Source organism: Echinops telfairi, unplaced genomic scaffold (assembly GCF_000313985.2).
Source record: "Echinops telfairi isolate 266 unplaced genomic scaffold, ASM31398v2 ScPeMD7_5592;HRSCAF=6446, whole genome shotgun sequence".
NCBI classification, from domain to species: domain Eukaryota; kingdom Metazoa; phylum Chordata; class Mammalia; order Afrosoricida; family Tenrecidae; genus Echinops; species Echinops telfairi.
Genome location: NW_022109491.1, coordinates 29305291 through 29318723, shown reverse-complemented (window position 1 = coordinate 29318723; position 13433 = coordinate 29305291). Strand labels below are relative to the sequence as shown.

Below are 13433 nucleotides of genomic sequence, written 5' to 3'. Positions count from 1 at the left end.
CCCCAGCCCGACTCCTGGACCTGCCAAAGCAGGTATCTTCCAGGGACCTACTTTGCTTGTCGTTACAGACCCGGCATCCACACACCAGCTGATTCTGGGTGAGTGGTTATTTTAGTTCACGTCCTCTAGTCCTCTACCATTTCTCTATGGCCTTTCAGAAAGGTCCCCTTCTCAAAATCTTGGTACCTGGTCAGAGAACTCTAAGCCCCTGGAGCTCGTGCAGATGCCTTCCTGACCTGCTTCCCTATCTTTACTCTGGAGTCTGGCCGACTCAGAGGATGCTCCTTGTGCCCTTGTTTTTCTCCTCCGGAGCTCAAATTTTACTCACCCTCCCACAATGGAAAGTATCCAATCTAGGCCGCCCTGAAATTCACCTCTGGGTTGCCTACTCACTAATCTTAAACCTCTGGATCTATACCTATACATTAAGCCTAAATGCCTAACCCTATTTTGTAATCAGGTTTGGCCTTAATACAAACTAGGTAATGACTCAAAATGGCCAGAAAATGGCTCTTTCTATTTTAACATTGTGAAACTTATATAATTTGTCAATTTGAGAGGCTTAAGAGTGAAGGGGTGGAGTTTAGCCTGTTTATCAGCTTGATGATCTCATTTGGATGCACTAAAGAGATAAATAGCTCGCTGGAGGCAGGACTCTTGCTCACTTGCTGCCAGATCTTTCTGACGAGAAGCTACACGAAGCTACCCTGATGTAGCCAGAGCCCTGGGAGCTGGAAGAGCCACATGTAGACACCTGCCAGCACTGAGATGCTTACAATGTCGCTGGATCCACAACACTTCCCAGCCACTGGCCCGTGATCTTCCTGCATTCATTACATGTGCTGCATGAGTCTAAAGACAAATTTATGGACTAGTACCAGACATATTGGCTAATATTGGACTTTTGGACTTGATCTGGACTGGGGTGGGATGTTTTCTTAATGTACAATTACTCTTTGATATAAAGCTCTCTATTACACATATATGAGTGTCTCTGGATTCGTTTCTCTAGTCTACCCAGACTAACTCACTGTTTCTTGTTCAACTTCCAACTCCCTCTACAAGAGTTGAGATATTCTCCTCTCTAGGCCTTGCGCACTATCTCAGACTGTGGATTCCCAATTTTAGCGTGTTAGCAAAACCCTTCTATGAAACTAAAAAGGGGGTCTCACTGAACCTCTAGACCTAGAAACATCTGTTGAAAAGTCATGCAAAACACTTCACTCTATCTTACTCTCAGCTGCTTCTCTTTCTTTCCCCAATCTAACCTTCCCCTTCACTCTATATGTGACTGAAACTCATGGTATGGCTGTGTGGGTTTTAGGCTAGGAAAGAGAATCCTCCTTCGCTCCTGTAGCCAATCAATCTAAACAGCCAGATCCAACTGGATCAGTGGATGGTCCCCATGCCTACAGGCCCTGGCAGCAGCTGCTCTCCTGGCCCAAGAAAGCTTGAAAATTACCTTTGGCCAAGACACCAACATTAGGTTCCCTCATCACTTATGTGATCTGGTCACCCACCATGCTATATCAACCCTTACACCCTCTCAGCTACAGCTATTTCATCCCACCTTTACTGAAAACTCAAGTTTTACATTCCAGCCCTGCTCACCACTAAATCCAGGTACTCTGATTTCCATGTCTTCATCTCCACTCACACTCCTGTAGTGAAACCTTTGATCTCTTTGCCAATCTGCTACCTCACATCTCTGCCTCACCCCTATACTCGACCCAGACTATACCTGGTTCGTGGATGGCAGCTCAACTCTCATCTCTAATGGTGCATCTCAGGCTGGCCATGCTATAGTCAGCCCCTCAAAAACAGTCAAGGCACGCCCTCTCCCCAATAACAAAACCTTTCAAAAGGCAGAGTTAATTGCTGTGACACAAGCCTTAACATTAGCCAAACTCATAGCACAAGCTGACTCCCAGGCATCAATTTCATTTCTCCTTAACACCACCCACCCACTTCTTAACCAAGTAATTCTCACCACACAGTGTTGGTGATGCCTGTCCCTCCCACAAAGAAAATACCTAGCATCTCCTATTCAATCTTCCTGGGTAACACCCAACAGAACCAAGGCAATCAAAGGATCCCCTTCCACTGGACCAGTGCCCACTGAAGTACTTCTCTTTTTCAATCAAGGCACTGTCTGCCTCATGGTTCCTATGGGTTGCAACCCATAAGCAATGCCTCAATCCACTCTTAAAGTCATATCCTCCTTTGGCCAAACACCGAGGCTCAAGGTGCCTCACATGGAATATTTTTCCTAAGTGACACATTTGTCTATGCATGTCTACTGGCTGTCTGGATAGGACTATGCATCCCAATCATCCTCACTTCAGACATAAGTTTCTTAGATGAACAGGACATGGAAAACACCATACTGAAACACACATGTGAATCGCCTCCGGAAAATTTCCATAGACACAAAAGAGGTAGTGGTCCCTGTCCTCATTGGAACTAGCATAGCAGCAGCTCTAGGAACTGGAGTGGGAAGAATTGGAACTGCTCTTTAATTTTACTGCAAACCATCAAAAGAGTACCTTAACATTACTGTGGAGGAAATAGGTGACACTCTCAGAATGCTACAAACCAGAAGGCAGCAGATGGGGCTGTCAATTATGCACCAGCCACAGATCTGAGCAGTGTGTTTTCCTGGCTACGACACCTCCTGATATTCCTTTCCACCATCATCTTGTAGAAGTAGACGGGTCTCAGTTGGTGTCCACTGTAGAGAGATTCCTTTTCACCAGTTGCATGCATAACTCTGACTTGGCTAACTGGCTTGGAATGCAGGCTTTACTTATTTGTGTCAATTGACTTCTTGAGACTGAATCACTCCAAGGGTTCTCAGGGAATTCAGTGGAAAAGAGGAAAGGACTCAAGAGGGAGACACTATTTCCTCCAATAAGGAGAGATAAGTACTTTAATGATTAACTAAGGAGCTCTGGTCTTGTGGCATAATGGGCTATACCTTGAACTGCTAAATGCAGGTCAGCGATAGGAAATCACCCGCACCCCCAGCAGCTCCTCAGAGGAAGGAGGAAACGGTCTGCGCCCAGAAAGATGTAGAGCTTCAGAAACACTGGGGGGTCGTTCTTTTTGTCCTACAGGATCACTAAGTGTTGGAATTGACTCGACGGCAGTGGGTAAAAAAATAACAAATTGCCTATATGCCCAACTGATCATTTATACATAATTACATAAGGAGAAAATAGAAAAGAGAGTTAATTGGTCAGAAATAGAAGCTGGAGGTGGGGAGGGGAGAGCCTCATACCATAAGCTATTGAATGAAAGCAATGTGCTATTTTTAAAATGTGTCCGCCAGTTCTTTGACACTCCCTTCCAAAGGTAGACCTTAATTTCCCTCTCTGACTAGGAGTCAAACTTGATGATTCATGTCTAACCAGTGAAATACAGCAGAAGTTATGTGACCTCTGAGGCTAGTTCAAACAAAGGATAGTTTCTGCTGAGATCATCTGTCTCTGGCTCTCTCAGCCTTGCTCCCTGGATCACTTGTTCTGTGGGAAGTCAGCCACCATGCCCCCAGGGCAATCAAGCAGTCTGTGGAGAGTCTCAGGTGTGGAGGAGGGTGACACCTCCCACTAAGAACCAGAATCAACTTGTCAGGTAGATGTGTGAGCCAACCGGAAAGAGAAGCTTTGAGCCATGTCAAGGCTTCAGATGACCATGGCCTGGCCAACATCGTGATTGCATGAAAAACCCTGACTCAGAATTTCCCCACTCAGCCACCCCCAAATTCCTGATGCATAGACACTTTGAAGGTAACAATATTTTAAATTTTAAAATGAAATGTTACGGATTATTCTGGCTGCATTTTTTTAAGACAGATTTCTTCAGTCTTCACTCTCCATGATTTTCAAAGTTCTTTAACAAAAACATCAATTTGTCTCCAGTCTTCCTTATTCTTTTTTTTTTCTTTCTTTTTTTAAAAATTATTTTATTGAGGGCTTGTACAATTCTTTTTTTTTCTGCATTTTTTTTTCCCTTTTTAACATTTTATTAGGGGCTCATACAACTGTTATCCCAATCCATACACACATCAATTGTGTAAAGCGCATTTGTACATCATTTCTCAAAACATTTTCTCTCCATTTAAACCCCCGACATTAGGTCCTCATTTTTCCCCTCCCTCCCCGCTCCCCCCCCACATGAGCCCTTGATAGTTTATAAATGGGTATTTTGTCATATCTTGCCCTGTCCGACGTCTCCCTTCATCCACTTTCCGGTTGTCTGTCCCCCAGGGAGGAGGTCACACACAGTTCCATGTAATCGGTTCCCTCTTTCCTACCCATTCTCCCTTTACCCTCCCTGTTTTGCCACTCACACCACTGGTCCTATAGGGCTCATCCGTCCTGGATTCCCTGTATTTTCAGTTCCTATCTGTACCAGTGTACCTCCTCTGGTCTAGCCAGTCTTGCAAGATAGAATTCGAGTCATGGTAGTGGGAGCGGGGAGGAAACCTTTAGGAGCTAGAGGAAGGTTGTATTTCTCATCATTGCAGTCTTCCTTATTCATTGTCCAGCTTTTTGTTTGTTTGTTTGTTTGTTTTTGTGAATGTGCATTTAATCACCAAAAGACTGAAGATGTCTGGGCTTTTATTCAGTAATGGTTCTAAGACTGTGTTCATTAAATGCAAACAAAAAAAGGAAGAAGTCTTGGCAGAACAGGAGAAGTGATGCACACTTGATGATCAGATCAACTTAAATATTATTCATGGCATATAGTCTAGTCCATGCTCTAGCTGTTTCTATGGCTTGGGCTTCGTTAGTCTTCCACTGCTCAGCTACATCATTTGCTAATGGATCATCTGGATTGGGAGCACTTAACAAAGCCTGGATCGATAGCAGAACTGTGCGGATCTGCAATGCTGGGGACCACTTATCTTTCAAAATATCTAAACATATTCTTCCCAACTTGTCTACATTAGGGTGATAAATTTTGGTCATGAAACGTACTTTAGGAGCTGCCATTGGGTATTCTTCTGGAAGGAATAGTTCAAGTTTAAAAGTCCCTCCCTCAAAGGGGGAATCCTGGGGGCCAGCAATGACCACATGAAAATAACGGGCGTTGCTCTCATCTGGTTCTGCTTTAATGCCAGGAACTGGTTCTGCCAGCAAACGCTGGGTTTCCTTGATAATCCTGCGGGGCAGCCCGGCCATCTTGTCAGATCCGGCGTTCGGCCTCTGGTCTCGTCTCTGGCTCTCCATTGTCCAGTTTTTTAAGCCGATGAAGTAAATGAAAACACTAGGGTCATCTAACAATGTTGGCAGCAGTTCATTGACAGGGAGCTGCCAGAGATTCAGGCCAGATTCAGAAACTGATGTGGAACAAGGGGTATCATTGCTGATGTCAGATGGAACTTGGCTGGAAAAAAGAGAACACCAGAAATATGTTTACTATGTTCTATTTATGCTAAGGCATTTGAATGTGTGGATGATAACAAACTGGGAACAGCTTTGAGAAGAATGGGAATACCAGGACACTATATTGTGGTCATGCAAAACCTGTATACTGTATATGCAAACAGAACAAGGGAATACTGAGTGGTTTAAACTCGGGAAAGGTGTGCACCAGTGTTGCATCTTCTCATTATACTTATTCAATCTGTATTCTGAACAAATCGTCAAAGAAGCTGGATCATAGGAAGAAGAATGAGGCATTAGGATTGGAGGAAGGCTTATTAACAATCTGAGATGTGCAGATGACACAAGTTTGGTTGCTGAAAGTGAGGAGGACTTGAAGTATTTGCTGATGAAGATCAAGAATTTCTGCCTTCAGTGTGAACTACAACTCAATGTAAAGAAAACCCAAATCCTCACAACTGGCCCGGTAGGTAGCATCATGATAAATGGAGAAAAGATTGAAGTTGTCCAGGATATTGTCTTGCTTGGATCCATAATCAATGCTCATGGAAGCAGCAGTCAAAAGCTCAAAGGACACATTGCACTGGTAGATGTGCTGTGAGAGACCTCTTAAACAAAACTGTTGAAAAGCCAGGATGATGCTTTGAGAACCAAGGTACTCCTGACCCAAGGTATGGTATTTTCCTTTTTTCCTTTTAGTTATTTAGATTTTGTTAGATTGTTTTATTGGCACAGTATCTACACATCACACAATCCAATAGTTCAATCATATCAAGAAGCGTTGTACAATCATTCCCATAATCAATTTATGACATTTTCTTCTTTTTTGTACTCATTGTTATTAGCTCCTCATTTTTCCCCAACCTCCCCTGCCATACCCTGAGGAAACCATTAATCCAGTTACTCTCTCTGTACATTTGCCTCTCCTTGGTCTTATATAGCGAAAACCATACCAAAGCAACAATAACAAAGTAAAACATTAAATATCTCTGTCAAAAGGAAAGTAGAAAATATTAAAAACTAGAATACATTTTAATTGGGTCAAAGGAAGCTCAAATGATAAGATGTTAAATTTTGATCTCACTGCATCTGCAATAATACCTTTTCCAATGTACTCTGCATGATAGCAAGGCGATTCACATCCCTGGCCTATGCGCTGAAGGGCTTCACCAGGGGTTTAATCCATGTGTATTTTCACTTAAAATTTTTGAAAAGACTGAAGCAACTTTCAAATGGGTCAAAAGGGAAGTCAAATGATATTACATTTTAACATGACTATATCTACCACAAAGCATTGGCTTTACAATGCTCTTCGTCTGATAATAAAGTTATTCACTTCCCTGGACTGTGGTCAGAGGGAGTTACTGGAGGAATAATCCATGGATGGACACTGCAAAGGGATTTTAGGCTTCCATTGTAATCCATAGCCTTCTGCAAACCAGTGTCTCACATTTTAAGATCTGATTCCACTTCATCCTTTGGATTTGGATTACGTTATCTGTAATCCTTGGGTCACACAGGCTGATGTGCTTCTTCAATATGGACTTAGTTGATGTCTCACTTAGATGGCTGCTTGTTTGAAGATCCAGATGTTAGTCTTCCTGATAACTAGGCATCATCTAGTGTTTTTGGACTCACTTTAACACAGCACTCATTTCTCCAGTGACCTTTTCATAAGGGTGAGCATTGAGCTGGGCCATGTTACAAGAATTAGTTGTTCTTAGATTAGGGCTAGAATTAAGTACAAGTCCCGAATCCCTGCATATATCTATCTATAGTTTATATGTGTCTCTGGTTCACCTTAGAGACATCATTGTAGTTTTTTGTTAGAGAACATTATCAATCATCTCCCTGGGGCAGTGGGTAATTCTACTGATCGTGTCATTAATTTAGTCAATGGTATATAATTTAAAACACAGTTGAGAAAAGGAAATTATAAAAGTATAGGCTGGCTACAAACCACAATACATGACTTGTACACATTAAATTCTTGAGTGACTGGACACTATTTACACAAACCATGGGTGTTGGTGATAGGCCAAAACCTTCAATAATATTTATTGCTGGTGGTAGAACCAGGCCTACCAGGTTAATATATGTCATAATAAAGCAAGAAGGACAATAAAATAGTAAACTTTTAGTAGTCCCCAGCCCACCATTTGTTTGGTAACCTCAAGGGAAGAAATTGGATCAAAGTCCAACAACCACCAGTTCTGTTTCCTTGGGATAGCAGCCATCTGTTTCTTCTCACATTAGCAAGTTTCTGTCTTAAGTCCAAGGTCTATAGGTTAGCTTGAGGTAAAGTCCTGTTCACTTAGTGGGGTTTCCACAGAGTCCTTCTGGCCTATGAAGGATGTTGTGCACCTCAAAAGAGCAGAGTCGAAAGCCACAGTAGTCTATAGCACACAGCCTGGTTCACAAAGGTTTAGATAGAAACTAGGTCAAAAGTATCCATTAGGAGCATGGTACCAGACATATTCTCAGCTTGGGTTCTATATAAATATTGTTAGAAGTTTTTTTTCTTCCCAATGGGAGGTTGTTCCTCTCCATTTCCCTACCAACAGACATGTCCTTGCCTTCTCAGAGACACACGTGTTCTCCTCCCTTGAATTTTGACTTGAATTTCCAGTCAGGTTCACTAATCACTCTGGTAGGAATGGCTGTTGATTTGGAGTGACTTAAGCACATTTTTGTTTGGCAGCAACTGAACGGTCCTCTTTCCCTCCCCACATTTTGAAAGACTGGCCCCCTGAGGTGAAGTTTCCTCTGTCAAAGGGGTTTTTAATGTGGGTATTTGGAGAGGGAGATATATGGTTTATGGATACTAGGCAGGCTGTCTACCACATTGTTTGGCCTGAAGATCACATGGCCTGTCTTCATCTTGGTGTTTACCCTTAGTGTAGGGGCTTCACACAGCATTTGTCTTTTTGTGATTGACTATGCTCACTCAGCTTATTGGTTTCCAGGTCCCTCCATGTCAAGAAGTATTTCATGGTCCATTGCTATTTTTTAGGGATGCATAGTATTCCATTGTATGCATGTATCAGAAAGGTGTTCTTTTTTTTTTTTTTTCTTTCAAATCCAGTCTTCTACTGATGGGCATTTGGGCTGTTTCCAGTTTCTTGCTATTGTGAACTGTGCTGCAATGAACATGAGAGAGCATCCATCTGTTCCTGTTCTGTCTAGTACTTCTTTGAGGTACATGCCCAACAAAGGTATTGCTGGGTTGCACGGCATTTATATTGCCAGTTGTTTTGGGTATTGTTTTATCACTTTCTACAATGGTTGAACACATGATATTTTCAATTGCCTCATATGCTTGTGAAATTGCATAGAAGCCTGAAGAGCAATCTACTTTTGAATTGTGGTGCTGGTGAAGAATGCTGAAAGCACCGTGGACTGCCAAAAGAACCCAAGAATCTGTCTTGGAAGAAGTACAGCCAGGATGCTCCTTAAAGACAAGGATGGTGAGACTCTGCTTCATGCACTTTGGACAGGTTGTCAGAGACTTGGAGAGAGTAGTCCTTGGAGAAGGAAATCATGCTTGGTAAGGTAGTAGGGCAGCAAAAAGAAGAGCTTCCGGAGGATAGTGCGGGACTGGGCAGTGGGCAGTGTTTCATTCTGTTGTACACAGGGGTCCTGTGGGGGGGAACCAACGCAACAGCACCTAACGACAACCCGCCCTGGGTCAGGCACATCTTAGTTGTCAAAGTGATGTCCCTGCTTTTTAATTTTAAAGAGATCTTTTGCAGTCCATTTGCTCAATGCATTATTGTTGGATTTCTTGACGGCTGCTTCTGTGGGCTCTGATTGTGGACCCAAGTAAAACAAAACACTTGCTCTCTATCATTTTGTTATTTATTGGTTCAGTTGTGAGAATTTTTGTTTTCTTTATATTGATAGATGATCTATGTTAAAGACTGTAGTCTTTGACCTTCATTGTTCATACTTAAGTCCATTTCACTTTCAGCAAACAAACTTATGTCATCTGCATACACGTATTACAGGCTGTTCATAAACCATCCTCCAATCACGTTGCCATGTTCTTCTTCAGATAGTTCAATTTCTCGGATTATTTTCTCACCATACAGTTTAGATAAATATGATGAAAGGACAGAACTCTAATGCACACCTTTCTGATTTTCAACCACTCATTATCCCCTTGTTCCTTCCAAATTGATCTATTTGCAGGTTTTGCATGGGTACAATCAAGTGTCCTTTCAGCCTCTTCTATAAAATCTTATCTATAGCTTGTTAACACAGTTGAATGCCTTTGTACAGTCAATAAAATGCAAGTAAAGATCTTTCCAGTATTCATTGCTTCCAGCCAAGGTCCACGTGACACTGGCAATGGTGGCCCTCATTCCGTGTCCTCTTCTGAATCTGGTGTGAATTTCTGGCAGCTCTGCAACTATTTTTGAATTATCTTCAGCAACATTTTACTTGCATATGATATTAAAGATATTGTTTTATAATATCTGCATCCTGTTGGGTCACTTTTCTCTATTTTGGACAAAAATATGGATCTCTTCCAGTCAGTTGACCAGGCAGCTGCCTGCCAAATTTCTTGGCATAGACAGGTGAGCACCAACACGGCTGCATCTACTTGTTGAATTATTTCAATTGGTATTCCATCAAGTATTTTTTGCCAATCCTATCATCTCAGGACTTCTTTCAATATCATTGGTTCTTCTAGACTACCTCCTGAAATAGTTAAATGTTACTCTCACCTTTTTTATGGTGACTGTATTCCTTCCATCTCTTTCTTTTTATATTTGAAAAAGATTGAATCCAGCTTTAACATTTTCTCCTAGATTAATTATAATTTAATTTCCTTTTTGTTTTGACCATCAAAAATTATGAAAACTGGTAGTCATGTTTTCAATTGCTAGAACAATTTACTTTACTCAACACTACAGATGGTGCTAATAATATGAATACAAAAACATCAAAGAAATCAGATCAATCAGATTTTAAAGTCTCCCTCCTTCTAAGGTTTTGTTTTCAGAGTTGTAGCAATTATTAAGGGGAGAAAGTTATTTGTCGCAGTTAGGAGCACTATACTATGGAATCAGAGAGAACTGGGCTTGAATGTGTGACTTTTCAAACTGTATGCCCTTGGTCAAACTCCATCACCTTTTGATACTTTCTGAATTGTTCAAAAGTTAGCCCATAGAAGCTTCAAGGCTTCAATACTACATCTCAAGGTTTAATCCCCCCACCCACCCACCACCCACCCTCCACCCCACCCCCGCCCATTCTTTCAGCCTGAGAAATGTAGAGAATGCTCATCACTTTTGTTTTCTAATTCCAGGTCTTTAAGAATTTCATTATAATACATTACTTTGTCTACTGAGCTGCCCTTTAAAATCTCCTGTTCAGCCCTTTTACTTCATCCTTTCTTCTGTCTAATTTATTTTTAAAACAATTTTTTATTGTGAATTAGGTGAGGGGTTACATTTCGATCATCAACTTTGTATTCAACAGTTTTAAATACTGATCAACTCCCACAGTAGTTTACCCTTCACACATTCCTTTATTTCTTAGCTCCCTCTGTGAACTACTCTCTTCCATTCCACCCAAGTTAACTCTGGTTAACAGTATAGACTCCAGTCTATTGCTTTAACTTCTCTCCTTTACCCTCCACACATCTCTTGGCAATATGTAAAATCGTTTGATATGAAGGTCTTTATCTTGTTTTCTTTCCCTCTCTTACAGCAGTGATCTCATTTGTTGTCCTTTCGTGATTGGCTAATTTCACTCAGCATACTGTTCTCCAACTCCATCCATGCCATGAACGGCTTACAGGTTTTGCCATTGTCCTTTAGCAATACTGTATTCTTTTAGTGATTCCATTCTTCTACTGTTTCTCCCATGTACTTTAGCTACTCTATGATCTAAAGCAAGTTTCAGAATCTCATGAGACATTGATTTTGTTGTTTTCTTTCCTGTCTTTTTAATGACCTTTGCTCTCTCCATGTATGATGTCCTTGATATCATCCCGCGTTGGTCGTTAGCATCCAATGCATCAAATCTATTCTTGAGGTGGTCTCTAAATTCAGCTGAGCTATCCTCAAGGTCATACTTGGCTCTCATGAACTTGTTTTAACTTTCTTTGACTTCAACTTGAACTTACTTATGAGCAATCATCAGTCTATTCTGCAGTTGGTCCCTGGTATTGTCCTGGCATAGAATCAAATGGTTATTTGATTCCTGTATATTCCATCTGGTGAGGTCCACACGTATAGTCAGTCACTGCTTGTCTTTTTCTTTCTTTCTTTTTAAAACCATTTTATTGGGAGCTCATACAACTCATCACAATCCATACATACATCAATCGTATAAAGCACATTTGTACATTCGTTACCCTGTTTGTCTTAATTCAACAAGTTGTTTGTAACAAATAAGTCCTTGGTCCTACAAAATTCTATTATGTGATCTCTTATGTCATTTCTAACACTAAGGCCATAATTACCAACTACTGATCTTTCCTCGCTTCCAACTTTCTCATTCACAATCACCAGTAATTAGCAGTGCATCTTGATTGCGTGTTTGGTCAATTCCAGACTAAAGAAGTTGGTAAAAACGCCATTTTTTCCATTGTTGGCATTAGTGGCTAATACATAAAATTTAATAATGGTCACGTGACAGTTACATAATCTGTCAACTTGAGCGAAGGGGTGAAGCCTACCCAATCAGGTCAATCAGGTCATAGCCAATTATGCCTCTGTGTGGGCATGGCTTTCTCTGGATAATTCTGGGAACTCCTGTCTTCCTCCCTGGAGGCAGGACACACTCTCTTGCTGCTTCATCTTCCTGCTGACAAGCCACATGGAGTTATGTTGATGGAGCCAGAGCCCTGGAGCTGGAGGAGCCATGTGGAGACCCATGCCGGCACTGAGATGCTTCCACCACCGCTAGATCCCCAATACTTTCCACCCACTGGCCTGTGATCTTCCATTGCATGTGTTGTGTGAGTCTAAAGAGGAATTTATGGACTGGTATTGGACATATGGGCTAATATCAGGCTTAGGGACTTGATCTGGACTGGAGTGGGATGTTTGCTTAATATACAATTACTCTTTGATATAAAGCTCTCTCTTACACATAGATGAGGGTCTCTGGATTTGTTTCTTAAGTCTGCCTGGACTAACCCAGTTGTATTATTAGTCATTAGAGGTCATAGAGCAAAGTAACTGCAGTGGATTCACTTGCTCACAGAATGAGAGAGCTTAGAGACTTCTTGCAAAAGGATTGCTAGCACTGTGTGGTGCCTCAAGGCACCTATTAGAGCTAAAGACATGTAACAATGTCCTGAGCAGGGCAAAGACCAGGCCTGAGGAAAGAGCCCAATTTCAAGCACAGTCAAGAAGAAGCTGAGAACTCTCTTGCCTAGAAGCTGTCTTGATTGAAAAATTATATCCATCATCTGAATTGGTCATCTTACTTTCAAGTCGATCCTGGTCCACAATTGTAATCTCTTACTTCCCTAATGCACCCCAACATCTTGGGTATAGTCTGTGGGTCCTATGTGACAAATACAATGAATCATCAAACCCTGCAGAGAAGTGGAGAGCACTATGGGAGGAATGGCTGGTATCAGAATTGGTAAAAAGGTTAGAGAGTATCTCTGACCTCCATATCATTGGGATGATCTTCATTTTCTTTCTCCAACTTGAATTTAGAAGACTTCTGGTGCCTCCAGACTACAGCTTCTGAATTAAGTTTTGGTGTCTGTAAGACAGGGAGTCTAACTTCATTCCCGTGCAGGTGGAAATTCCGTTTTCCCACGTGTAAGCCATTAAGAAAAACAAAGCTCACTGCTATCAAGTTGATTATGAATCATAGCCATCCTATAAGACAGGTTAGAACTGTCATTAGAGTGCTGGGTTACTGAGAATGCCATTCTTCAGAGGAACAGAAAGCCTCATCTTTCTTCTGTAGAGCAATTGGGGGTCTTGAATTGCTACTTTAGGAGTTAGCAGCAGGCCAACCCAACCACTACACCACCAGGGCCTCATAGCCATTTAATGCAAGGTCAAT

General features: G+C 41.6%; 1 protein-coding gene across 1 annotated transcript; it reads right to left on the bottom strand.

Annotated features, from left to right (window-relative positions):
* Positions 1 to 4605: 4605 nt before the first annotated feature.
* LOC101657659 (ubiquitin-conjugating enzyme E2 N) lies at positions 4606 to 5224 on the bottom strand. The gene has a single exon (XM_013008737.2). The coding sequence runs from the start codon at positions 5184 to 5186 to the stop codon at positions 4728 to 4730; it is 459 nt and encodes a 152-aa protein (XP_012864191.1). The 5' UTR covers positions 5187 to 5224; the 3' UTR covers positions 4606 to 4727.
* Between the last annotated feature and the right edge of the window lie 8209 nt (positions 5225 to 13433).

Bases quoted from the DNA above. Each gene is read 5' to 3' on its own strand.
- LOC101657659 (XM_013008737.2), bottom strand. From the start codon at position 5,186: ATGGCCGGGCTGCCCCGCAGGATTATCAAGGAAACCCAGCGTTTGCTG.